Source organism: Myxocyprinus asiaticus, chromosome 21 (assembly GCF_019703515.2).
Source record: "Myxocyprinus asiaticus isolate MX2 ecotype Aquarium Trade chromosome 21, UBuf_Myxa_2, whole genome shotgun sequence".
NCBI classification, from domain to species: domain Eukaryota; kingdom Metazoa; phylum Chordata; class Actinopteri; order Cypriniformes; family Catostomidae; genus Myxocyprinus; species Myxocyprinus asiaticus.
This window is the reverse complement of record NC_059364.1, coordinates 29,919,305-29,946,613: the sequence shown is the minus strand read 5'-3', so window position 1 is coordinate 29,946,613 and position 27,309 is coordinate 29,919,305. Positions and strand designations below refer to the sequence as shown.

Below are 27,309 nucleotides of genomic sequence, written 5' to 3'. Positions count from 1 at the left end.
CCCTTTGAGCCTTTGCAATCAGCTTAGCTTAAGGCACTCTCCTTGAAGACTGTCCTCCTGACTGTGCTCACTTCCATCAAGAGGGTAGGAGACCTGCAAGCGTTCTCTGTCAGCGAAACGTGCCTGGAGTTTGGTCCGGGCTACTCTCACGTGATCTTGAGACCCCGACTGGGCTATGTGCCCAAGGTTCCCACGCCCCCTTTTAGGGACCAGGTGGTGAACCTGCAAGCGCTGCCCCAAGAGGAGGCAGACCCATCTATTTGGATTGCACGCAGAGCTTTAGGATCTCTGAGCAGCTCTTTGTCTGCTTTGGTGCACAGTGGAAAGGAAGCGCTGTCTCCAAGCAGAGGATCGCCCACTGGCTCATTGACGCCATAGCTATGGCATATCATGCCGAGGACGTGCCACCCCCGGTAGGGCTACAAGCCCATTCTACCAGGGGTGTAGCGACCTCCTGGGCCCTGGCCAGGGGTGCCTCTCTAACAGACATTTGCAAAGCAGCGGACTGGGCAACACCCAACACCTTGCGAGGTTCTACAACCTCCGGGTGGAACCAGTTTCGTCCTGGGTAGTGGCACGCAATACAAGCAGATAAGCCCGGGATAGCCGGCCGGGTGTATTGCTTGCACATAGCGCATTTCACTTCCTCTGAGCTGAAGACGTGCGACATTAATTCCCAGTAGTATTCACAAACTATGTTCCCTGGTTGACTTCCTCCAAGCCCTGTGGCAGTCGAGTGTTCGGAGAGACTCGCTGCTGGCCCAGTACACGTGCTAACTAAGATCCCTGTTCTGGGGTAGGTGCTCCGCATGTGGCGGTTCCCTGTAAGGTAACCCCATGCGATGTATATCTTCTGCTAATTCGTTTCCCTGTTGGCAAACTGCATCTTCCTTGGGCAGAGCCCCCTCTGCCACAGTCTCCATGTTTGTAGTAACTCCTCTCCCATTGGGTAGGATCTACCATGAGACTTCTCCACATGATCGGCAAGACCGTGTGACATATTTTCCACTTAAATATCTCCCCTCTCTCTGGGCGAGGTGTGGTCTCCGTGGTGTCCTCCCCTTGGGAGGGACACCCCCCGACTAGACCTGGTCGGCCCAGTCGGATAATCCCCCTTTTTTTTAGGGAGTGAAAAAAAAGAAGGGGAAAAGAGGCCACGACTGGGCTAGCCTGTCTCTATCTTTTGGGTAGTCGACTTGTCCCCAAAGGGCCGTTTGACACTCATAACTGTGTTGAGGGAGGTTACGTGTCAGCCTGGTGCGCTGGCTACAAAGCACACAGTTGTCTGCCCGTCACACACTGCCAGTTCACGTAACACAGTTCAGCCAGTTGCGGCATTTTGTATAGGGACCTCTAGTGTCACTACATCGACACAACGTCGAGTGAGTGACAGATAGGGAATGTCATGGTTACTTGCGTAACCTCCGCTCCCTGATGGAGGGAACGAGACGTTGTGTCCCTCCTGCCACAACGCTGAACTACCCGCTGAAATGGCCGGACCTTGTCTCGGCTCCTCAGCATAAAACCTGAATGAGTGGTTGCATACCAGCTCCTTTTATACCCGTACGTCCGGGGGAGTGGCATGCAAATACCACTCACCAATTTTCATTGGCCTTTTATCAAAGACCAGAGGTGTCTCGGGCTCCCAAGAGTGACCCCTAGTGTCACTACATCGACACAACATCTCGTTCCCTCCATCAGGGAATGGAGGTTATGCAAGTAACCATAACGTTTTGTGTCGATGAAGGGGTAGCCTACTTAAGCCTGACTGATGGTGCTGTGTGGGTACTTATGGCATAATAGGTTGAGAAACACTGGTGTAGATATAATAGAGGACCTTAGTGAGCCCACCTTGCCACAGGTTGTGTCCCCTGACAACAGCCCAGGGAGCTCGTGAATTTGGCCAGCTCTTGACATTTTCATTATCAATATGGATCAGATAATCAGTGAATGGACTGTTGGAGGTCTCAGGGCATGCCACGTCTGAGATTGAGACTACCTTGTGTTTTAAGTATTGTGTATTACCTTTCCTTTACACCAGAGGGAGATATAGTCACACTCTCTGGCCATCTGAAATCAGGGAATAATCCATATTCTGTACTGTCTGTGGAGGTGTGCCGTGTTTCTCATTCCCTCATTGAACCCTGATTCTGATTCCACCTCTAATGAATTTAAGAAGCATGTCTTTGCACTTTTTATTCCTCCCACCAAAAAATACATACTACATTGCATGAACACACTACACTCACTAATACAAACATGCATGATCAGCCTTTTTGGTTTATTTCCTGTTTTCCCTGCCATTTCTCAGTCTAAGATAAAATGGTGTATTGTGTATGTATGAGACTGTGGTCTTTATTCACTTACAAGCACACTGACTGATCGAACTTTAATCTCTCACCTCTTCCTCCTCCGCCCGAGTGTGCAGCGAGGAACCAAACCCAAAAAGGTGCTGCATGTTTCTCTAACCTCTGTTTCCATAGCCATCACATCATTTAACAGCTCTGTTGCATGGCATCACACAAAAAGCACATTATCCGAGTGTGTGTGCCTGTTTATGTGTATTCATGATGCGTGTTTGTTTGTATTTCTATTCATGTTTGTACATTTATTCATGTTTGCTAGTGCTTTGCTGGCTGAATGGCAGTGTTCTTCGATGAATGACTGCTTTTAAATGTATATTATCAGTTAGCATGCAAAATATGTTTTATGTTCAGTTTATGCCTGTGAGAAAGACCTGGGAGTGAGTGAAAAGGAGTTGAGAGTGACACATTTAGAATATATAGTGGTTAGTTAGTGCAAGTGTTTGCACATACTGAAATTGCAGATCTCTTTGATTTAAAGGAATATTCTGGGTTCAATAATTTAAGCTAAATCGACAGCATTTGTGTCAATGCTGATTACCACAAAAAAAAAATAATAAATAAAAAAAAATTTGACTTTTCTTTAAAAAAAGCAAAAATCTAATTAACAGTGAGTCACATACAATGGAAGTAAATGGGGGCCAATCTGTAAACATTAAAATACTCACTGTTTAAAAAGTATAGCCACAAGACATAAACAATATGTGTGTTAACATGATTTTAGTGTGACAAAATAACCTCTTCTGTGTAAAGTTATAGCCAGTTTTACAACTTCGTTGCCATGACGACATAACGCCAAAACCCTAAAATGACCATAAAAATGACTTTACAGCTCAAATTATGTACGTGTTTTAACAGAGGAATTAATGTAAGTGCTTTTATTTAATTATAAGCTTCACATTTAGGGGTGTAACCCTGGTGTCCTGGCCAAATTCCCCCCATTGGCCCTTATCCATCATGGCTTCCTAATAATCCCCATCCATTAATTTGCTCAATAACTCTCCTCTCCACCAATAGCTGGTGTGTGGTGAGCGTACTGGTGCACTATGACTGCCGTCGCATCATCCAGGTAGATGCTGCACACTGGTGGTTGTTGAAGAGAGTCCCCTGTTCACTGAGTAAAGCGCTTTGAGTGTAGTGTTAGAAAAGTGCTATATAAATGCAACATTCATTCATTCATTCACATTTCTGCCTTTTAACCCTCCAAAAATTGGCCCCATTCACTTTCATTGTAAGTGCCTCACCGTTACCTCGATTTAAAAAAAAGAGAAAAAGAAAATAAGGGACAAGTTGAAATAATTTTTTATGGTAATCAATATTATGCCACAAATGCTGTCTGTTGAGCTTAACTTGTGTTGAACCCAGAATATTAATTTAATCTTAAAAATAAGTTGTGTTGGAGTATGATCAATGTGATAATTATTTTCTGGAGTTAAAACATATATTCATTATATACTTTTAACGGTAAATTTAAAATTAAATTTAACGGTTTCAAAAAAATTATATATATATATATTATGTGAAGGTTGCACTTGTATCATCCATCTATTAAAATGGAGGTAAACGAAAAGAGAAGATGTAACCCATACATCTTTACCTGCATGTGTGCATCCTCACTTAACTATATTTAAAAACAAATAGCATATTAATGCTAGTATTTTCAAGTTATGAGGATACAATTTTTAAAGCTGGTGATTATGTTTGAAAAAAAAAAAAAATAGATATGTGTTTTCTTGTCTTAATCTGTATATGTCTGGAAATTGTTAGTTCTCCTTGAGCCAGACAATATACTGCAGCCTTGGCTTGGCATTGCTTATCTTGTCATTGGATCGTCACTGAAATATTGGACTTGAAAGGTCTGTGTGAGAGTCCCTGTTTTTTTTCTTCTAAATGTCAGTGCTTGGGGGAAATGGTATTTTAAGAGGTTTTCTGGTTCAGGGAACCAGAAAGGGATTGGTTGAAGCTCTTGCTCTGATGGTTTAAAGTCTAAAAGAAAGAGGCGAAGAGGGCCTTGCTTAATTCTCATCGTGCTATTATTAATCAGTGGTAACATGAATTAATTTTGCATACATTTTATAAAAAAAAATTAAAAAAAAGAAACAAAGCTGGTTCAACAGAGGTTCTTATGTTTACTTTCTTATTCTAAGCTAAAGTAAAAGCGTGTATTATACTTAACTTTTTACCTAGGGTGAATTAGGATGCTTTTGACAGTCATCTCAAAGACACAAAGCGGCCCAATTTACCAGTACCTGAATCCACCCGATCTGCATATTTCTAGACCCATCAATGTTACTTAGGCTAATCTTCTATGTCTATGATTGTCACACAAAAAGTGGTGATCAGAACTAATGAATAACTAAAGAAACTCCCGAGTGCTTAAAAACCTCTCCATGTCATTACAATCCAAAATCATCAAGGAAACTAAAGTCTAAGGTCAGCATTATAATTCAATCTTAAGTAATCAACAAACCAAGTACACTAGATATATAGAATACAGTGCAGTTAGTCAACATAGGAACTAGACAAACAAGACAGCTCTTGTGGTTGAACACATACGGTACAAGACATGATTGATTGATTTCAGCATGTGTAACATAAATACAGGGCATAGATATGACATGATATAACCAAAGTGGCATTGTTTTAAAATAAACAGAGAAGATAGAGAAGGGCCTGCGTAATTTATAAGTTTTGTTGTCCTTGTTTACCCTTCGATTCCTTTCTTTTCCCGTCTACGTTTCTCTCTTGCAGAGTTGTAATGTGATATATCAATCAGTCTCTCTTCAATAGCACCCCATCTTTTCCTCTCCCCTCCCTCTATGCTCTTTTCTGTAATGGATACTTAAATAGTGATGCATGAGCTCTCACAAAGTGCAGTATTGCATTTAAAACGCACATAAGCACATTTTGATATGTTCTACAGGATTAGCCATACAAGTATACAAGTGTTCAAGTATACCATTAACTTAACCATTTAGTTGCAAATAAGTGGTAAGGAAGCAAGAATGTAGCCCGATGTTCAAGATTGGGATGTACCAAATATAAAAGTTGTATATATAGTTGTAAATATAAAATGTTATGGACCACTAATCAGAATATTGGGGGGAACCATGTCTGTCATGGTTACTGCCCCGCAATAAAGGTATAATTAGCATTATGGACTTCCCACACTCATACACAGACAGACTTGAGAGCCCGTAGAGAGACAGTGGAGCGTTGCTAGGTTTCAGGCTAGACTACCCATCAGTTCAAACCCCCCCTACACCCCCTTCTCCTCTTTTGTTACAGCCTTTCTCTATCTGTCTGGAGGGAGGGGTGTATGTCTAGTGATGTAATGCACTTGCTAGGCAGCCATTGGCACAGCAGAGTGACATTGAGAGAATTAGAGTGGAGAGAGCAGGAGAGAGCGAGAGATGGATGCAGACACAGAGAGAAGGCTACTGATCGTTGGAGCCTAAAGAGGAATTGTAATAAGAGAAATGCAGAGGAAAGGGGCTTAAGATGCCCCTGTTCTTGTTTGAAGAAAAGGATTTAATCCCTGCAGCAAAAAGACAAGGGAGATTTCAGTTGCAGCAGAGACAACCTGCAACAGTCGCTGTGTGTGTGTGTGTGTGTGTGTGTGTGTGTGTGTGTGTGTGTGTGGCTATTACTTGCTGAATGCTGTATGAGTGTGTTTGTGGCTTTGCTGTAGGCTTGGCCTGCTCTCATCTTGCTTTTCTGTTAATGTGACTGAATTCTTCTCTCTAATCTTTCTCTGCATCTCGTGTGTGTGTGTGTGTGTGTGTGTGTGTGTGTGTGTGTGTGTGCGCACCTGTTTGCGTGTCTTTTCTCTTCAATCGTCAAGATGATGAGACAGACGCCTACGACTCGTAAGGTACAAAAGTCTAAATCTATGTATACTACTTTTGTGGCATGCAGAACGCTCCATTGGTTTATTGTCTATCTTGTGTGTGTGTGTACTGTAGGTAGTTTGGGGATAAAATTGTCCCCAAAGAGAGCTAAATCATTTGGGAATGTTCTAAATTCAGACAATCGATTCATGTTTTTTTTCTTTTTTCTTTTCTGAAAATGCAAATTTAATTTTAGGGTAAAGTTAGGGTGTGTCTATAGTTAATAAAATGAGCTTTATATAAAAACAATAGTCTATCATATGACCCTATTTAGATATCTAAATAAATGTGTGTGTGTGTGTATATTTTTTTTTAATAAAAAATTTTTATTACTTTTTTTTTATTTGTTGGATCATTGGTATGTTAGTGCATGTAATAGGTTGTTGTAATTTTCTTTCTTATTGTTAATATTTTATGCAATGGTAAATTCATATTAAGCACATTTTTAGTACATTGTGTTCTCTTAATAAAATAGCAACTTAGAAGTTATACAGTATATATAGTAAGTGATAATATATATATAAGTATATATATATATATCACATACCATCAACTTATGTAACTGTCACATCAATTCTAAACATTCCACTGTGTATATGTTGCCAAAATATGTAAGTGCAGAATGGTTTGTCTGTGATGGAATTATTGGGATTACTACTGTATTATGCTATATTCTCTGTTTAACAATACAGATCTGACCTTGTGTATTTGTATGTGGTTGCATGCTTGTATGTCTTTGCAAATGTTAGTGAGTGCACTTGTTTGTCCCAGTTGGTGCCAGGCATTGTGCTCCGCAGGCAGACACTTAGCCCGAGAGAGTCGTGGGTTAGTGCTTGAGCGTTTATGTGCGAAAGAAATATATTTGGTTGGGAAAAGAGACAACTTACAGTAAGAGAAACATGTAAAGTTGGTTCATTGAGGCTCACACTGACACTTTTGGAACTGTTGTGATCAGGACAGGGCAATCTCATGACCAAAATGTCTTTTTGCCTGCATCATCAAAATATCATTGTCATGCCATTTTTACCTCAGTTTGGATGATTCCGTCACAGGCTCGGCAGTCTTTGGATTTATTGCACATGTTAAATAGAAGTTTAGTTACATTATGCAATCGTATTACTATTTAAGATCCCCTAACCCAACCCCATCCCTAAACCTAACCACTAATATAACAAGAATATAACCAACCAACAAAATTAAAGACATAAGCAAATACAAGTACAGTCACAATAACTTACCAAACTACTGCATTTAAAGTCTTCTGAACTATACGATAGCTCCGTGTGAGGAACAGAGTGAAACTGAAGGTTTTAATCGCTGAAAATGTACCTCTCTGTGAAAATACATCCAAACATTACATTGACACATCCCCAACACTCTTTAAAAAGGTAATCTGGTCCCCCGCACTTTTTCAAGCTAAACCCGTATCGAGTCCAAATGGTGGATTTGTATACAGTATTCTTTGCGTTTTGTTACTTTGCAAGCTGAGCGACCATCCAGCCAATCACAGGTGAATTTCATGAGCCGAAACAACCCTTACGTAATAGGCCTTCAGTCAGACAGTCTAATCAACGAGGCTCCGTTCATTTGCTTTCAACAATGCTCATTTATCCATGTTTTTTATTGTCACTGATGTTGATCTAAATTAATCATCTAGAGATGAGGAACAATCAAATGAGAGTTATTTATCGCATATCATTCTTGATTGGCAGCATTACGTGAAATGCACTGCAGAAAAAAACAAAACAAAGGACAATCCTTCTTTTAAGCACACATTTTAAGTGGTTTATATCAGCACCTGAGTCTTCATTAAGTTAAGCTTTTTACAATATGTTTGTGAGGTAATAGTTGTTTTTGTTAATTTAAGCAGATTGCTAGGTCTGTTAAATATGTAAAGCTATTTTTAATATCAGCTCCTGTTTTTTTTTGTTTTTTTTACCTCTATGTTGGTGTGCAGTCAACAAATTGTAGGGAAAAAAGATAGATCTGCTGTGTACTTAGAACACATGCATTTTACTGAAGTGAATAGATGCTGTATGTAGGCATGCTTTTTTATACATTAAAACATATGGATGTTATTGAAACTCATTATAATTATTATAAGACTGTTATTGTTGTCAAGTCATGCTCAGCAGCTCACAAACTGTAGGGAAATTATAGATTTGCTTTGTTCTTATAATGCTTAAAACCTCTACTAAAGTCTCTAATGTCTGTAGACATACACATTTTAAAGGATTACAATTTTCTTTTGATTTGTTGATTCAGTGACTAACTAATTTCACACAAGACACTCATTTGTCACCACCTACTGGCATCACCAGAAATGGTTACTGAACAAATCATTAAATGGATCTGAAGAAATTTTGGTGAACGTAGTCAAAACACTCAAGCCACTTGGATACATTTAAATCCCACAAAGCACAAGCACAGAGTAAAAAATAAAATTGTGCACATGCACAGTTGTCATTATTGTAACTGATTAAATAATTTATTCAGGACCAGCTTGTGCTCAGTCTTTTATTGTCGTGTGAAACATAAGCAAGTGCTCCACAAGATGCCCTTTATTTTTGCAGATAATTTGGCAAAATTTGCAATTAATTTGCAATATTTGAATCTTTAAAATACTACAAATAAAGTATATAATATGTATACAGTATATTAATATAATACTTATATATTAACATATACTGTAATATATTAATACTGCACTGTAAGTGTTGGGTCTGTGCGAGCCAGCCACCCCCCACACACACACACTTTTAAAATTACTGCTACGCGGGGCCTGGGTAGCTCAGTGAGTATTGACGCTGACTACCACCCCTGGAGTCGCGAGTTCGAATCTCCAGCCAGGTCTCCTAAGCAACCAAATTGGCCCGGTTGCTAGGGAGGGTAGAGTCACATGGGGTAACGTGTGGTAAGTTGTGCGTGGATCGCAGAGAGTAGCATGAGCCTCCACATGCTGTGAGTCTCCACGGTGTCACACCTCTGTTTGTAAAAACAGACAAAAAATGTGTCAAAAGTTATGCACTTATAATGGAAATCTATGGGGTCAGTGTGCGACTGTAGTAACCAGCAGCATGCCACACATTCAGCTTCATTGGTATTTAACCCAGAATGTTCCTTGAATAGTGCTGTATGTGCCCTTTTTTACTGTTGCTAATCATCACTATTTATTTGTTTTCTCCTGTTCTTATGTACTCATCTTACTGACCTGTGGTGGTTATATATCTGTGTACATGTGTCTTCTCTCCTCAGACCACGGCCAGAAGGCCTAAGGTGAGCTCAGTCCTGTGGCCTGTATTTCTTATTTGTGTGAGCTTTTGTGTTTGATAGATAATGTGAAAGAAGATTTGTAGATTTTGATATCATCAGTGGAGCTTTGTGTTCAGCAGTTTTCCTTGTCTGTGTGTGTTTGTATGTGTGTGTATGTACAGTTGCCCCAAAACCTATTTGGAGACTTAAGTCACACTTAAAAATGTAAAACTGAAACTGTAGCCATGTGGGCAGTGCTCCCACACACTGTATAGTGCAGGACCATCACAGGCGACCTAATCCCTGCTGCTTCCTGTCGCCCTCTCCACTTTCATGTAATATCTATTCTTTATTAAAATAGATACTCTTTAGATATTCTTTATTACTTTTTTTAAATATTCTATTAAGATTATTTTAATCTAATAATGGTGAAAATGCCAGAAACATAATTAAAAAGACTACCACCCCTGGAGTTGCGAGTTCGAATCCAGGGCATGCCGAGTGACTCCAGCCAGGTCTCCTAAGCAACCAAATTGGCCAGGTTGCTAGGAAAAGTAGAGTTACATGGGGTAACCTCCTCGTGGTCGCAATTAGTGGTTCTCACTCTCAATGAGGTACGTGGTAAGTTGTACGTGGATCACGGAGAGTAGCATGAGCCTCCACATGTGGAGTCTCCACAGTGTCATGCACAACGAGCCATATGATAAGATGTGCGGATTGATGGTCTCAGTAGCGGAGGCAACTGAGACTTGTCCTCCGCCACCTGGATTGAGGTGAGTAACCGTGCCACCACGAGGACCTACTAAGTAGTGGGAATTATGCATTACAAATGGGGAGAAAAATATAATAATAAATATATATAAAACAAAACAAAAAAACTATATACATTATATATAGGTGTAACGTTTCGAAGGAAGACACAAAAGCTGGATCTAGGTGCAGCGAAAATAGTATTTAATAAAATAAACAAAGTACAAAATAACAGGGTAAACACAGGAACAAAAAAACATCCATGATGGGAAAACTCAGGAAATAAAAGAAACATCAACAATGGGCAAAACACAGGAACAAAGGAAACCTCTATGATGGGCTCAGATAATACACGGGAGGTCAAACACATATGCAACAAGTGACAATGAACAACTGATTCACAGGGCATTAAATACACAAAGACTAATGACTAAATGGAAGACAGGTGAAAACAATGGGAAACAGATGGCAGTGATGAGGGCAGGGAATTATGGGAAGTGTAGTCTGGGGGAAACAGATGACAGAGGCAAAACACAGGGCAGACCACAGTGAATCGTAACAATAGGTATATTGGTATATACTGTAGATACATTATACTGTTCAAAATTAAGACAAATTAGTATTAAGTAATTTTAATTCAAAAAAGTATTTCCACTCCATTTTATACATTCACTACAATGACCGTGGGACCAGCTGGTTAAAAGCCATTGCAAAAATTTCTGCGTTAACCTCTAGTACAATTTGTTTGCAGATGCCACAAATGGTTGAATACTTTGTATCTAATGCAATGAATTTCATAGATTTATTCATAGATTAAGTGTGATTAAAGTGTCCAAATACTTTTTGGGGCCACTTTATATATATACAAATTAGGCACTGAAACTAGGTACAGCAAATTAACTGTAAGTTTTTATGATTGGATGCTTTTATGATTGGATTTGATCTCCAATACTTTAACTAAGTTACTCTGGTATCACAATAAATTACAAGAAGAAGAGTTTATTAGCATGTTATCAATGATCTGTGTCTCTCTCTTTCAGCAAACACGGACAGGGGTAGGGGTGAAGGTGGGCTCTGGCTCAGCCTCTGCAGGAGAGATGAGCAGCAGTGAACCCAGCACACCTGCTCAAACGCCACTGGCTGCTCCAGTCATACCTTCACCTGTAGGAACCCTCCCATCACCTGGAGCTCTTCACATCCCAGGCCAAAGCAAAGTGAGATGCTTTCTGTCACACATGATCATATACATAAATACAGTTATCACTTTTGCCTCATTGCATCCAGGGCCCAGTCAAAGGTAGTTTGCCAAAATGGGAGACGCACATGTCAGCATGTTTCTGTAACACACTAACAAGCTTTCTGCAGGAAGAGGAGACACTGCGTGTCCAGGTGAAGGATCTGGAAGAAAAGTTGGAGACTCTGAAGATAAAGAGGACAGAGGACAAGGCAAAGCTGAAGGAGCTTGAGAAGCACAAGATTCAGCTGGAGCAGCTGCAGGAGTGGAAGAGTAAGATGCAAGAACAACAAAATGACCTGCAGAAACAACTCAAGGAGGCCAAGAAGGTATAACGTTTACTTCTACTTCCAAAAAATGGTTCAGACTATGAGAAGTGTCAGTGTTTGAATACTAAAGCTGGCAGATTCTGGCTTGTAGGAAGCTATGGAAGCTCTTGAAGCTAAAGAGCACTACATGGAGGAGATGGCAGATACAGCAGATGCCATTGAGATGGCCACACTGGATAAGGAAATGGCTGAAGAGAGGGCGGAGTCACTGCAACAGGAGGCTGACGCCTTAAAAGAGAAAGTAGAGGAACTTACTATGGACTTGGAGATACTCAAACATGAAATAGAGGAAAAAGGTACACACTTGCACACATGAATATTTAAGTAAATAAATGCAACCATAGGTGCTTATTGATCCATGATAACTTGCCTGCAGGCTCTGATGGAGCAGCTTCTAGTTACCATGTGAAACAGTTAGAGGAGCAGAATGCTCGTCTGAAGGAGGCTTTAGTAAGGTGAGACTGTATTCCAATGGTGAGAGTGAGCTCAATTATTTGAATGTGCTCTGTGAAAATCAATGAACCAATAATATCAACTTCTATGTGCTTTAGGATGCGTGACTTGTCTGCATCAGAGAAACAAGAGCACTCAAAGCTCCAGAAACATATGGAGAAGAAGAATTTTGAATTGGATGCTCTAAGATCTCAGAAAGAGAAACTACAGGAGGAAATGAAGATGGCTGAGAGAACGATTGATGAACTCAAAGAGCAGGTGAGTTGAGGCTGAATGCACTGAGACATATTAGACCTTACTTAATGTTATGAGTTCTTGAAGTCTTCAGTATTCCAGTGCTAATTTTACTTTTTCAACTTTGAAAACTGAGTTTGGAGAATATCTAACATTTATTAATAGTTTAAATAGTTACAGTAAAGTAGAAAGCACCCTTACAAAAAGTACTGTGGCAGTACCTTGTTACAGTGAGGACATCATATGGTAATACCCTAGTATTTGATATATACCATGGTACTGATTGATTACTATATACACGGTATAAAAAATTCCATGGTACTGCCGTAGCATGTTGGTGTCATTTTGTTTTAAAAAGTGGTGAGGACAGTTTTGGGTGGGGTTATAGACATGCTGGTTGTGACGTCAAAAAGTTAAGAAACGTAAGTTTTGGAGGAACTTGTTCATCTAGGCCTGTCAAATAAACACATCCCAAGGATATATAAGCGACTGCTTATGGACAGCGTGCCAAATCCGTTTACTTTAATACACTCCAGGACTATATGAACCAGTGAACTCGTAAATACTGTTTGGATTAGTAGTCATTCTTGATGACCAATTCAAGCGATCCAATAAATATTTCACATAATCAATTGGATAACTTTAACTTTACATTGGCCGCTGTCGTCTTGGGATTTTGTTGCTCATTGGATGAATACATGGATCAGCAAAGCATCAATCAGGATTACTGATTAGTTGTGGGGAAACATTTTCACCTCCAGAACAAGAAGTTCCATGTTCTAATCCACCCTAATATAAGTTATTATTTTAATAAACCAAGATTGCATCAGTACACCAGTGGATGAACTGGATATCATGAGCGGGGAAACATTTGTTTGCATTTTGTTTTGTGATTTCACTGGAAATCTGTGTGCACGAGAGAACATTGCCACCTGCTGTTACTCAATGCTACTGATAACAGCCGCAGTGAGCACTCATCATAACCCCCATAAAGATGACAAATTCCTGCACTGGATCACTGTGTATTTTAACACCCACGAACGAAATGGGAACTCCTGCTCAAGATCTGGAGATGTTTCTTTTGCATTAGACAGAAACTTGACAAAAGCTACTTCAAAAAGTGGTGGGGACAAAATTGCCTATAACAAAAAGTGGTGGGGACATGTCCCACCCATAAATGACACCTATGCATGTCCAAATAAAATTTAAATTACCATGGTGCATATCCAGAATACATCAGCTTGGGTATACGTATCACTCCAATATGTGTGTGTTTCAGGTGGATGCTGCTCTTGGGGCAGAGGAGATGGTGGAGACATTGACTGAGCGGAATCTGGACCTGGAGGAGAAAGTACGAGAGCTCAGAGAAACGGTTGCAGATCTGGTGAGTAATCACACCTTGGCATTCAGTGTACAGTGCGTTATGAGTTGCGTTAAGATGTGTCTGAGGTTCACTTGTATTTGTGTGTTTATGTGTCTGTGTGTGTGGTGATGTAGGAAGCCATCAATGAGATGAATGATGAGCTGCAGGAGAATGCCAGAGAGACAGAGCTGGAGTTGAGAGAGCAGTTGGATCTGGGTGCTGCCAGTGTTAGGGATGCAGAGAAGCGGGTGGAGGCGGCACAGGAAACAGTAGCAGACTACCAGCAGACCATCCAGAAATACAGGGAACTCACAGCTAACCTGCAGGTACTGCTGCACAACACTCTACAACATAAACAATGCCTAATATACACACTTCACAACATATACACTACATAAAAACATGTCACTTATACACACAACGTAAACACTGTGTTTTGAAACATCTCACAACATTTCTGTCAAATGAGACATTTATTGCATTTTTCTAAAATATTGTTTTCTGCAACAGCTCTTTATGATAAAAGTATCATTTACCATGAAACCTAATCAAAATCAAATGTTAAGGTAATGAAAGACAATCAAGTTAATCAAAGACAAATTGTGTATAAAATTGATTTGCTTAAAGTCATCCTGAGGAATTTACCATCTTGTGTAAATCTCCATGCTAATTAATGATTCAACCAAAAAGAAAAATTCTCTCATCATTTACTCATGATGCCATCCCAGATATGTATGACTTAATTTTTTCCTGCTGAACACAAAAAGAGATTTTTAGAAAAATATTTCATGTCTGTTGGACTTTGTGGTCCAAGTGAATGGTGGCCAGAACTTTGAAGGTCCAAAAAGCATATAAAGTAAGCATAAAAGTAATCTATAAAACTCTTTTACTATAAATTATTCTCCCTACCCTGTAGGGACATTTATAGTAAAAAGGACTTAAATATTGATGTTTTTTCACCCACACCTATCATATCGCTTCTGAAGATATACAGTATCACTAAGTCATATGGATTACTTTCATGCTGCCTTTATGTGCTATTTGGACCTTCAAAGGTCTGGTCACCATTAACTTGCATTGTAAGGACCTACAGAGCTGAGATATTCTTCTAAAAATCTTCATTTGTGTTCAGCAGAAGAAAGAAAGTCATAAACATAGCATGAAGGTAGGTAAAAATGAGAGAATTGTTTATTTTGGGGTGAAATATTCCTTTAATGCTAGTTTAGCTGGTGGACCAGTATAGCAATGCATTTCCCCAGCAAAACAAGATTTTGCATGGTCTTTCTTGTGAGAAAGCATCCTATGTATTAGACCAGCATCTAAAATTTAACATACAGAATGTTTTCACCAGGGACATGTGTGATATAATCTACAAATCACAGAGAGTGTACATGTTTGTGTGTGTGTGTGTGTGTGTGTGTGTGTGTGTGTGTTGAGCAGGAAGTGAACAGGGAGCTGATGAGCCAGCAGGAGGCCAGCACTGAGCAGCAGCAACCTGCTGAGATCTTCGATTTCAAGATCAAATTTGCAGAGACCAAAGCCTATGCCAAGGTTAATGCACTGAACACAACACACACTCATCTAGACAGCTATATACTCATATGTGTATGTATGTATGTATCTCTCATATGAAAAGCATGAATGTGTGTCTGTTTGTAATCTCAGGCTATAGAAATGGAGCTGCGTAAGATGGAGGTGGCTCAGTCTAATAGACAGGTGTCACTGTTGATCTCTTTCATGCCTGACTCCTTCCTCAAACATGGAGGAGATCATGACTGCATCCTCGCACTACTGCTCATCCCACGTCTCATCTGCAAGGTGACCTTTCTGAATATATGTGTGTTTACATATGAGTGTGTGTACACTGCATTTGTGGTGAATAGTGAATGTATATGTCATTTTAATAGTTTTAGAGGAATAGTTCACCCAAAAATTTAAATTATGTCATTATTTACCCTCATGACATTCCAGACCCATATGAATTTCTTTCTTCTGTGGAACACAAAAGGAGATATTTTTTTTAACATTTTGAAATCGCTAATTTCCATACAATAGCAGTTAGTGACTAAAGCTTCTAAAGCTTGAAAAGACAGCCAAAAGTGTCATAAAAGTAGTCTTCTAAAGATCATGAGGTTTGATGTTATGGACGTGTCATCATATTGGATTTGTTTGCAGTTTACATCAGTTGATCAATGGTTTGTTTTTTTTTAACCAAAGGATTATGCAAGTAACAATTGCGTTTGTGGTGGCGGTTGGGGTGATTTTGTCACTTGGTAATTGACAGAACAGCAGAGAGGGGACAGTTAATTACTTTGCGTAGAGAGAGGGGGAATTGGATCAGGACATGATGCCGGCCAGACCTGAACCTGATCTCCCACTTAAGCACCAAGGCTTAACATGTATGGTGCACATGCACTAACTGCTTGGCCATGGTTCCAACCTGAGATTGTTTTTTGTTGTTTTTTGCAGGTTTGTGTTGAAGGTGTTTGTGTTTGAATGTTGCAGGCGGAGCTAATCAGTAAGCAGGCCCAGGAAAAGTTTGAGATGACTGAGACTTGCTTTCAGCGGGCTGGCATGAGAGGGGCTATTGGAGAGCAGCTGAGCTTTGCAGCTGGACTGATCTATTCTCTCAATCTGCTACAGGCAGCTCTGCACAAATATGAACAGTAGGTTTACACAAACATACACTTTGGAACATAAACATCCTCAACAGTATTAAAGATTCAGTAAAATGGTTTATATACATAGTTTTATTTCCTGTGTTAACATAGGCTTTTGTTTACATCATACCTTGGCATGTGTACATGTTTTTTTTAAGGGAAGAGCTAGGGTTACTGTTTATGTCAAAAGTTCAATGTATTTGAATGCCAGGTTGGAACCATCCAACCCTTTAAGGTACTAAGAGATTTCTTTGAGGCATGTAGTAGCAAATAACAAGTTATTCACAAGCAGAACTTTACATTCCTCTTTGTTTTCTAAATTATGTCTGTGAAATTATTGACATTTATTACCTTTATTGGATGGACAGAAGAGTAAAACATTTCCACAAATTTTTTTGGTGTGTACTACGGAGCCCCTTAGAGGACAGAGCGAGAATTTTTTTTTCTAGTTTTGCGTGCCCTCGTAATCAGTGTTGAGGGTAACACGATAAAAGTAACGTGCGTTACGTAATAAGATGACTTTTTAGAGTAACGATGGAAGTAACACAATATTTTTTATTTTAGACCATAAAGTCTGAGTTACTTTTTAAATAAAGTAATGCATTGCTTTTGTACACCTCTACTGTCCCGTGAGAAATCAGGAGTAAAAGTGTGAAACTTCGGGGAGGAGACGTAGTTTATGATGGGCATTGTATTTCTATAGAGTGTGAGGCCAGAGACTATTTAGCAGAGCGAGACGAGTCTCTTCTGTTTAAATGAATGGGAGAAATTGGAACACCCAACCAAGAATCTCTAGCATCCAACAGTCAATGGGTGTAGAAAGGAAGTCCCACCTTGCAGGTAAAAGAGCCAGTCACCTTTTAGATACAGACATCGCCTGTCAATCAACTCTTTTTTAATGTGATGTGCGGTCAACATTTGGTTGATTGAAATGTGATTGATTCATGTGTTAATACACACTGCATTAGAAAATCAGTAAACGTGTTTAGGCAGAGGGATTATAAAACTGGCCACGACATGATACACAGGGTGAAATACTCGCTCAGTTCACTTCCTTATGCAGCCAAACTGCTCCGTGTTACAGCTCCCTGTACCTGGGAGAATGGGATGAGATAAGCTGACTCTGGATCAGTGGCTCCAAGCAACGTTGTACATCGATTGTGTATGCAGAGAAAATGTCTTAGATTCTTAAAAATTTCGACATTTTTGTTTTATAATAAACAAGTAGTTTGATTCATGAAACAAACAGTTTCTATGACATTTTGGTAGCATTAAAAATTATTCCATTCTAGTTGTATCAACATGCACCGTTGAAGTTGTGGCATCTGTACGCACCGTGGATCAACTCAAAAAAAGTGTGCACTGAGATGACTTAATTTTATTAATTTATTCATCAGACTTGGCATTAGACTGGCATTCCCCACTGAATTTTATCCTGACTTTTGAAAAGCATTTTAAGTTGACTGACATTGTCGATGGGCACAGCTCATGATGACATACAATATATGATGCAGGTTCAAGTGTTGGACTTTGCTGCTTTAGGTAAGACAGTGGTTATTCTTCATTATTCATACTGGCTGCCATTTTGATGTAAAAACAGATCATGCACATTCATATTTTTGATTCTTTATTATAAATATGACGTGAAGACCTACTTTCTAAATATCTGTTTGTTTACTGTTGTTTTGACATGAGTGTTGAACAGTAGCTAGCATAACCTGTAATGTCTCTTTATGAAATGCATGGTTTATTTGTATGGAATGCAATAGCATAGCAGAAGAGAAAGTGGCTGTGAGAAAAAAGTAACGCAAAAGTAAAGTAACGCTTTACTTTCCATAAAAATTACTTTTTAATGAATTAAGTTACTTTTTTAAGGAGTAACGCAATATTCTAACGAGTTACTTTTAAAAGTAACGTAACCAACACTGCTCGCAATAGTTTGCGTTCCTTCGCAATAAGTTTTGCGTGCCCTCCTTGCAATAGTTTGCGTTCCCTCGCAAAAAGTTTTGCGTTCCCTCACAATAGTTTGCGTTCCTTCAAAATAGTTTCCGTTCACTCACAATAGTTTTGCATTCCCTCACAATTGTTTTGCGTTCGATCACAACAGGTTTGCATTTGCTCACAGTAGTTCCCTATCTGTCACTCACTCGACGTTGGTGTCGATGTAGTGACACTAGGGGTCACTCTTGGGAGCCCGAGACACCTCTGGTCTTTGATAAAAGGCCAATGAAAATTGGCGAGTGGTATTTGCATGCCACTCCCCCGAACATACGGGTATAAAGGGAGCTGGTATGCAACCACTCATTCAGATTTTCTCTTTGGAGCCGAACGGTCATGCTCATTGAGCTGAATAGCACTGTTCATTCACCTCTGCTGCATCTGACGGCGCATTTCAGCGGCTTCTCCCTCCTCTGCACTGGTGCACTGCAGAGAACGCCCCTGGGTGCTTCGGCAGAAAAACTAGAGAGTATATTTTCTAAAAGAGCGTTTTTTCCCCTCTAAAAGAGTATATTTCTCTAAAAGAGCGCACACACGGAACGTCTTTTTAAAGACGTGTCTTTCTAAAGATGCCTTTCCGTTCGTGTGTTATTCCTGGTTGCGGTCGTTTTCTCTCAACTTCGGATGGTCATGATCACCGTCTCGTGTCTGGGCGCGACCCACACGGAGGCAGCGTTTATGAATGGTTCATGTTCTCACTGCGAGAACATGACCATGGCAACGTTGCGGTCGCGGCTTGCTTTCTTAAGGAAGCAAGCCACCCCAGTGGCTCCCCGCCTTGGTCCTCCTACCTACGGGTTTGAGGTCAGCGCGGCTGGTGCTGGGGGCGATTTGGGGACCTAAATGGGATTGCCTTCGCCGGGTATCCCCCCGTGGACCTCCCATTCCCCAGCACGCTCGTCTGCCCCAATCGGGCTTCCGGATGAGTTCGCCGGCTCGTCGCATGGCGAGTCTGGCTTCTTGTTCGAGGCCCGCGAAGATGATGAGCTCTCGAGCGCAGCATCGGAGAGCGGGCTTGTCCAGTCGGACGCAGAAGCCTCAGCTGGGCTTCCCCCTTCGGGGACGGTCGCCCAGTTACAGGCCGATGCCGAAATGACGGACATGCTTTCCCGGGCGGCCGCGAGCGTCGGGCTAGAGTGGAACCCTCCGCTCTCCCCTGAACCCTCACGGCTTGATGATTGGTTTCTGGGCTCGCGGTGCCGCTCAGACCATCTGTGCCCCGCTCCAGTGCCATTCTTCCCGGAGGTGCATGAGGAGCTGACGAAGTCGTGGGAGGCACCTTTTACTGCCCGACCTCGACTCCGCAGTTCCCCCGCTCTCACTACCCTCGATGGTGAGGCGGCCAGGGGCTATACGGCGATTCCCCCGGTGGATAAGGCGCTTGCAGTGCACTTATGCCCGCAGAGTGCCGCCACCTGGCATGGACGCCCTAAGCTCCCCTCCAAGCCCTGTAGGCTCACATCGTCCCTGACGGCCAAGGCCTACAGCGCTGCTGGACAAGCCACCTCTGCCCTGCACGCCATGGCTCTCCTGCAGGTCCACCAAGCCAAGGCACTGAAAGAACTGCACAAGGGTAGTTCTGCCCCAGATTTGATGCAGGAACTGCGCTCGGCGACCGACCTCGCCCTCTGGGCGATGAAGGTCACAGCGCGGTCTCTCGGGCGGACAATGGCCACACTAGTGGTCCAGGAGCACCAGCTGTGGCTCAACCTGGTCGAGATGGGCAAGGCCGACAAGACACGGTTCCCTGCTGCCCCCATTTCCCAGGCGGGCCTATTCGGCGACACCGTTGAGGACTTTGCCCAGCAGTTCTCGACGGTAAAGCAGCAGACGGAGGCAATCTGGCACATCCTGCCCCGGCGTGGCTCCAGATCCTGCACCCCGTCTGCTCGTCGCCAAGGGCGTCCCCCTGTGGTGACTGCACCGGTTCCACCGCAGCCCGCCCCTCCGGCCCGGCCCCGGCGTGGAGCCCACCGCAGCCCTTGCCCCGTTAAGGGAGGTGGGCATTCGCATTCTCAACTATCTCGATGACTGGCTAATCTTAGCTCACTCTCGAGACGTGTTATGCGCACACAGGGACCTGGTGCTCTCGCACCTCAGTCGACTAGGGCTTCGGGTCAACTGGGAAAAGAGCAAGCTCCTCCCGGTTCAGAGCATCTCTTTTCTCGGTTTGGAGTTGGACTCAGTCTCCCTGACGGCGCGCCTTACGAACGAGCGTGCCCAGTCGGTGCTGACCTGTTTGAAGGCGTTCAAACAGAAAACAGCGGTTCCACTGAAACTTTTTCAGAGGCTCCTGGGGCATATGGCATCCTCGGCGGTGGCCACCCCGCTCGGGTTGATGCATATGAGGCTGCTTCAGCACTGGCTCCAGACTCGAGTCCCGAGACAGGCATGGCGCCACGGGACACACCGCGTGGCCATTACGCCGGTCTGTCACCGTCTTTTCAGCCCTTGGACTGACCTTTCCTTTCTACGAGCAGGTGTTCCCCTAGAACTGGTCTCCAGGCCTGTCGTGGTCACGACAGACGCCTCCAAGACGGGCTGGGGCGCTGTTTGCAATGGGCATGCAGCCACCGGCCTCTGGATGGGTCCGCGGCTGCGTTGGCACATCAACTGCCTCGAGTTACTGGCAATTCTGCTCGCCCTGCGGAGGTTCCGGCCGTTGATCCAGGGCAAGCACGTGCTAGTTCGGACAGACAGCACGGCAGCGGTAGCATATGTCAACTGCCAAGGCGGTCTGTGCTCCCGCTGTATGTCACAACTCGCCCGCCGTCTCCTCCTCCGGAGTCAGCAGCACCTCAAGTCGCTGCGAGCCACTCATATCCCGGGCAACCTCATCGCTACAGCGGACGCGCTGTCACGGCAGGTTTCCCGCAGGGGAGAGTGGAGACTTCACCCCCAGGTGGTCCAGCTGATTTGGAGTCGATTCAGTCAGGCTCAGGTGGACCTGTTCGCCTCCCAAGAATCCTCCCACTGCCCGCTCTGGTACGCCCTCACCGAGGCTCCTCTCAGCATAGACACACTGGCACACAGCTGGCCCCCTGGCATTCGCAAATACGCGTTTCCCCCAGTGAGCCTACTTGCACAGACACTGTGCAAGGTCAGGGAGGACGAGGAGCAGGTCGTCCTGGTAGCACCCTACTGGCCCACCCAGACATGGTTCTCGGACCTCACGCTCCTCGCGACAGCTCCCCCCTGGCAAATTCCCCTGAGGAAGGACCTTCTTTCTCAGGGACGGGGCACCCTCTGGCACCTGCGCCCAGACCTCTGGAATCTCCATGTCTGGCCCCTGGACGGGACGCGGAAGACCTAGGTGGCCTACCACCCGTGGTGGTAGAAAAGATCACTCAGGCTAGGGCCCCCTCTATGAGGCGCCTGTATGCCTTGAAGTGGTGTCTGTTCGCCAAGTGGTGTTCTTCTCGACACGAAGACCCCCAGAGATGCGCAGTCGGATCAGTGCTTTCCTTCCTGCAGGAGAGGTTGGAAGGGAGGCTGTCCCCTTCCACCTTGAAGGTGTACGTTGCTGCCATAGCAGCACACCACGACGCAGTTGACGGTAAGTCCTTAGGGAAGCACGACCTGATCATCAGGTTCCTAAGAGGCGCTAGGAGGCTGAATCCCTCCAGACCGTCCCTCGTTCCCTCATGGGATCTCTCCGTAGTTCTTCAGGGCCTACAGAGAGCCCCCTTTGAGCCTTTGCAGTCAGTCGAGCTTAAGGCACTCTCCCTGAAGACTGCCCTCCTGACTGCGCTCACTTCCATCAAGAGGGTAGGTGACCTGCAAGCGTTCTCTGTCAGCGAAACGTGCCTGGAGTTCGGTCTGGGCTATTCTCACGTGATCCTGAGACCCCGACCAGGCTATGTGCCCAAGGTTCCCACCACTCCTTTTAGGGACCAGGTGGTGAACCTGCAAGTGCTGCCCCAGGAGGAGGCAGACCCAGCCCTGGCGTTGCTGTGTCCGGTGCGCGCTTTGCGCATCTATTTGGATCGCACGCAGAGCTTTAGACTCTCTTTGTCTGCTTCGGTGCACAGCGGAAAGGAAGCGCTGTCTCCAAGCAGAGGATCACCCACTGGCTTGTTGATGCCATATCTATGGCATATCTCGCCCAAGACATGCCGCCCCCGGTAGGGCTACGAGCCCATTCTACCCGTGGTGTAGCGGCTTCTTGGGCCCTGGCCAGAGGTGCCTCTCTAACAGACATTTGTAGAGCAGCGGGCTGGGCAACACCCAACACCTTTGCAAGGTTCTACAACCTCTGGGTGGAACCGGTTTCGTCCCAGGTAGTGGCACGCAACACAAGCGGATAAGCCCGGGATAGCCGGCCGGGTGTATCGCTTGCACATAGCGCCTTCCACCTCCTTTTGAGCTGAAGACGTGCGCTGTTAATTCCCAGTAGTGTTCACAAAAGTTGTTCCCTGGTTGACTTCCTCCGAGCCCTGTGGCAGTCGAGTTTTCGGAGAGACTCACTGCCGGCCCAGTACACACGCTAGCTAAGAGCCTGGTTCTGGGGTAGGTACTCCGCATGTGGCGGTTCCCTGTAAGTCTAACCCCATGCGATCTATATCTTCTGCTAATTCGTTTCCCTGCTGGCAAACTGCGTCTTCCTTGGGCAGAGCCCCTCTGCCCCAGTCTCCATGTTGTAGTACCTCCTCCCCCATTGGGCAGGATCTACCTTGAATGCTCTCCACATGGTTGGAAAGACCATGTGACATATTTTTCCACTTAAATATCCCCCCCCCTCTCTGGGGTGAGGTGTGGTCTCCGCGGTGTCCTCCCCTTGGGAGGGACACCCCCCGACTAGACCTGGCGGCCCAGTCAGATAATCCTCCTTCTTTTTTTAGGGAGTGGAAAAAGAGAAGGGGAAAAGAGGCCACGACTGGGTTAAGCCCGTCTCTATCTTTGGGTAGTCGACTTGTCCCCAAAAAGGGCCGTTCGACACTCATAACTGTGTTGGGGGAGGTTATGTGTCGACCTGGTGTGCTGGCTATGAGGCACACAGCAAGTCTGCCCACCACACACCGCCAGTTCACGTAACACAGTTCAGCCTTGTGGCGTTTTGTATAGGGACCCCTAGTGTCACTGCATTGATACCAACGTCGAGTGAGTGACAGATAGGGAACGTCATGGTTACTGGTGTAACCTCCGTTCCCTGATGGAGGGAACGAGACGTTGGTCCTTCCTGCCACAATGCTGAACTACCCGCTGAAATGGCCGGACCTTATATCGGCTCCTCAGCATAAAACCTGAATGAGTGGCTGCATACCAGCTCCTTTTATACCCGTATGTTCGGGGGAGTGGCATGCAAATACCACTCGCCAATTTTCATTGGCCTTTTATCAAAGACCAGAGGTGTCTCGGGCTCCCAAGAGTGACCCCTAGTGTCACTACATCGACACCAACGTCTCGTTCCCTCCATCAGGGAACGGAGGTTACACCAGTAACCTTGACGTTTTGCATTCCTTTACAATAGTTTTGCGTTCCCTCACAATAGTTTAGCATTACCTCACAATAGTTTGGCATTACCTCACAATAGTTTTGCGTTCCTTCCAGAGCATGTGAGCAGAGTGGAGCGAGCGCGGAGAGTTGAGTGGAGCGGTGATAATTCCACCTGAGCGGAGAGTGCCTTTTTGAAGATTCCGCTCCGCCCTCTCAGGCCGCTCAGTGCAGCTCGCTCAACTCAGAATGCGCTTCGTGATATGCTGGATTGGGAATCTGCTAAATAAGCAATAGGCCTGAGGTTATGGAGCTCTAACATTGTTTTAGTGAAGTTGCAAACCTTATAACCTCAATAAATGCAAAGTATTAATCAAAGCTAAGAACGAAGAAATTGAAAGGGAGTGTGGAAAGACCGTGAGAATTAGCAAATATTCCTTTGGAATCGTACGCGTCACATTGCCAGAGAGCACGAGGATTATAAATGTAAGCTTAATAATACTGTATATTGGCAAAGCATTTTGCCTTGAATCCCGGCTTACACACACACAAATCCATGACCTTGCAGATCAGTGTGTCCTAATTTTCAGGCGGAGCATTCTGCTTTCATGCCTCTATTGTACAGTTGAGCATTTGATTAGTAAAGATTTCCGCTCTCGCATAGAGAATTGCATTGAGGAATTATCTCACTTAATCGACCAGCTTTCGATTTCTGCTTCGGGATAAAGTGGCTCATAACTGCTGGTCAGTTTCCAAAGCCAAATCCACACCTTAACGAGAAGTGAAATGTAAAAAAATGGTTCTAGATTAGTGGTTGCAGATCGCTTGCTGCATTCATGCACAGAGAAAAAAAGATATAAATTATTGTACATTAGAAAAAAAAATTTCTTAAACAAAGGCAGTGTAATTTGTGAATTAAATAATTTTTATTTGTTTTAGGATCATTAAACATGATTTCATCTAATATAAACTACCGGTCAAAAGTTTTGAAACACTTGACTGAAATGTTTCTCATGATCTTAACAATCTTTGATCTGAAGGCGTATGATTAAATGTTTGAAATTAGTTTTTGCCACCATATTAATTTATTTCATTATAAAACTAAAATGTAATAAAAATAAATAAAAAGTTTTTGAAATGGATGGCTTGGACCAAATAATAAAGAAAAGCAGCCAATAAGTGCCCAACATAGATGGGAACTCCTTCAATACTGTTTAAAAAGCATCCCAGGGTGATACCTCAAGAAGTTGGTTGAGAAAATGTCAAGAGTACATGTCTGCAAATTCTAGGCAAAGGGTGACTACTTTGAAGATGCTAAAATATAACACAGTTTTGGTTTATTTTGGATTTTGTTTGGTCACAACATAATTCCCATAGTTCCATTTATGTTATTCCATAGTTTTAATGACTTTACTATTATTCTAAAATGTGAAGAAAAAAAATTATAATAAAGAATGAGTGTGTTTCAAAACTTTTGACCAGTAGTGTATATATTGGACAAAATCTCACTTTATGCAGGACAAATGTTTTTTATTTGTTAAATTCATGGTTAAACCTTGCTGTACATATAAACGTTGCATGCACAAGACATTTTGTTTGACGCATATAAAGTCCAGATTCACTTTATAATGCTTTAAAAATATCAAAGAAAAACAAAGGGTGAACATGCTATCTACTAATATAATAATTATTATATAAATAACCACAGTCCTTTATATTGCATTTGATTCATACATATCAAATTATAGGGAATATTAATAAAGCAACAACACTGAAAAAGAGAAAAACATTCACTGCTGTTTTCTAGATAACTTAATTCACCCTTTAAAACTGGACACAAGATTAGGATGAGAAATTGCTCATTTTAATTTACAGACCCAAAGTCTGATAGCATTAAATCAGAAGCCTATTAATGTATCAAATCTACAGTATAATCATTCCGTGGAGACAACTGAAAAACAATTATGATTTTCACTTTTACCTGCAATATTTTTCCTGGTATCAGTCCATGTTTTCATTATTGCCATAAACGACTCGAACAAACATTAAAGTTGAAAAGATTATGTTTTTCTGGGTTGGTTGTATCACTCGGGTCCAGTTCAAACTGAAAAGCGCAAATATGCGAGTTTCTGTGCCAACACACATATTTTTTTTATAACTTTTAGAGGCATATTTGATGACTTGTTTAAAGTAAATAATGGTAATTTAGAACTGAAATTTTTTAAGGTATTATTTGAAGATGTTCAATGACATATGTGCTAACAGAGAAATATTTGACTGATTACAAATAATAAGGAAGGTCTGGTTGACCCGATTATCTAACAGCAGTTGTAAACCAGTCCAAAATAAACAGCGAGATTTTATTTACAAAAACACAACAATACAATCACATAATTTCAGATGTGTACATTATTAATCATTTGATAATTTAATAAATGTCAGCCTATAGTCTATATCTCACCCAGAGGGGCACCTCAGCCCATGTGGGCAAAGGGGCAGTTGCTTGGGCCACTGTAGCTACCCCCTGTGTGCATGTTTGGAACCAAGTATTCTACAGAGAAATTTCATGTCGGAGCGGGATTTGAGCGTACGCTTTTTTACCGGTGAGCGTGAGCAGTACTTGAGCGGAGTGTCCGCTTGGGCCATGAGCGGCTGAGCGGAGTGCACGTGCATGGAGCGGGTTATTGAGCGGAGTGTCACACCGCTCTGCTTCGCTCACAAGCTCTGGTTCCTTCACAATAGGTTTGCAATCCCTCGAAATAGTTTTTGCGTTCGATCACAATAGTTTTGCGTTACCTTGTAATTGTTTTGCGTTCGATCACAATAGTTTTGCGTTCCCTCGCAATTGATTTGCATTCAATCACAATAGTTTTGCGTTCCCTCATAATAATTTTGCGTTCCCTCCCAATTATTTTGCGTTCCTTCACAATAGTTTTGTGTTCCCCCACAATCGTTTTGTGTTCAATCACAATAGTTTTGCGTTCCTTCTCAATAGTTTTGCGTTCCCTCACAATAATTTTGCGTTCCCTCACAATTGTTTTGCGTTCGATCACAATAGGTTTTCCTTCACTCACAGTAGTTTTGCGTTCCTCTGAATAGTTTTGCGTCACTTCACAATTGTTTTGCGTTCGATCACAATAGGTTTTCCTTCACTCACAGTAGTTTTGCGTTCCTCTGAATAGTTTTGCGTCACAACACAATTGTTTTGCGTTCCCTCACAATAGTTTTGAGTTCCTTCGCAATAGTTTTGCATTCCCTCGCAATTGTTTTTGCGTTCCCTCAAAATATTTTTGCGTTTAATCACAATAGCTTTGTGTTCAATCACAATAGGTTTGCGTTCCCTTGCAATA

At 42.7% G+C, this 27,309-nt stretch overlaps 1 protein-coding gene across 7 annotated transcripts in view; it reads left to right on the top strand.

Annotated features, from left to right (window-relative positions):
* The window catches only part of LOC127412325 (dynactin subunit 1-like), a 52,239-nt gene that overhangs the window by 10,744 nt on the left and 14,186 nt on the right, over nucleotides 1-27,309 (top strand). For 5 of the 7 annotated variants that reach the window (XM_051648577.1, XM_051648579.1, XM_051648578.1 and 2 more), the window contains exons 5-17: nucleotides 2,429-2,449; nucleotides 6,208-6,237; nucleotides 9,509-9,529; nucleotides 11,296-11,469; nucleotides 11,621-11,818; nucleotides 11,910-12,114; nucleotides 12,195-12,273; nucleotides 12,370-12,529; nucleotides 13,785-13,889; nucleotides 14,003-14,194; nucleotides 15,309-15,419; nucleotides 15,534-15,686; nucleotides 16,374-16,534. In XM_051648577.1, the coding sequence (XP_051504537.1) occupies nucleotides 2,429-2,449; nucleotides 6,208-6,237; nucleotides 9,509-9,529; nucleotides 11,296-11,469; nucleotides 11,621-11,818; nucleotides 11,910-12,114; nucleotides 12,195-12,273; nucleotides 12,370-12,529; nucleotides 13,785-13,889; nucleotides 14,003-14,194; nucleotides 15,309-15,419; nucleotides 15,534-15,686; nucleotides 16,374-16,534 (1,610 nt within the window). Of the gene's footprint in view, nucleotides 1-2,428; nucleotides 2,450-5,765; nucleotides 5,961-6,207; nucleotides 6,238-9,508; nucleotides 9,530-11,295; nucleotides 11,470-11,620; nucleotides 11,819-11,909; nucleotides 12,115-12,194; nucleotides 12,274-12,369; nucleotides 12,530-13,784; nucleotides 13,890-14,002; nucleotides 14,195-15,308; nucleotides 15,420-15,533; nucleotides 15,687-16,373; nucleotides 16,535-27,309 lie in introns of those variants that run through there. The other 2 variants (XM_051648581.1, XM_051648580.1) reach the window with 2 other exon arrangements.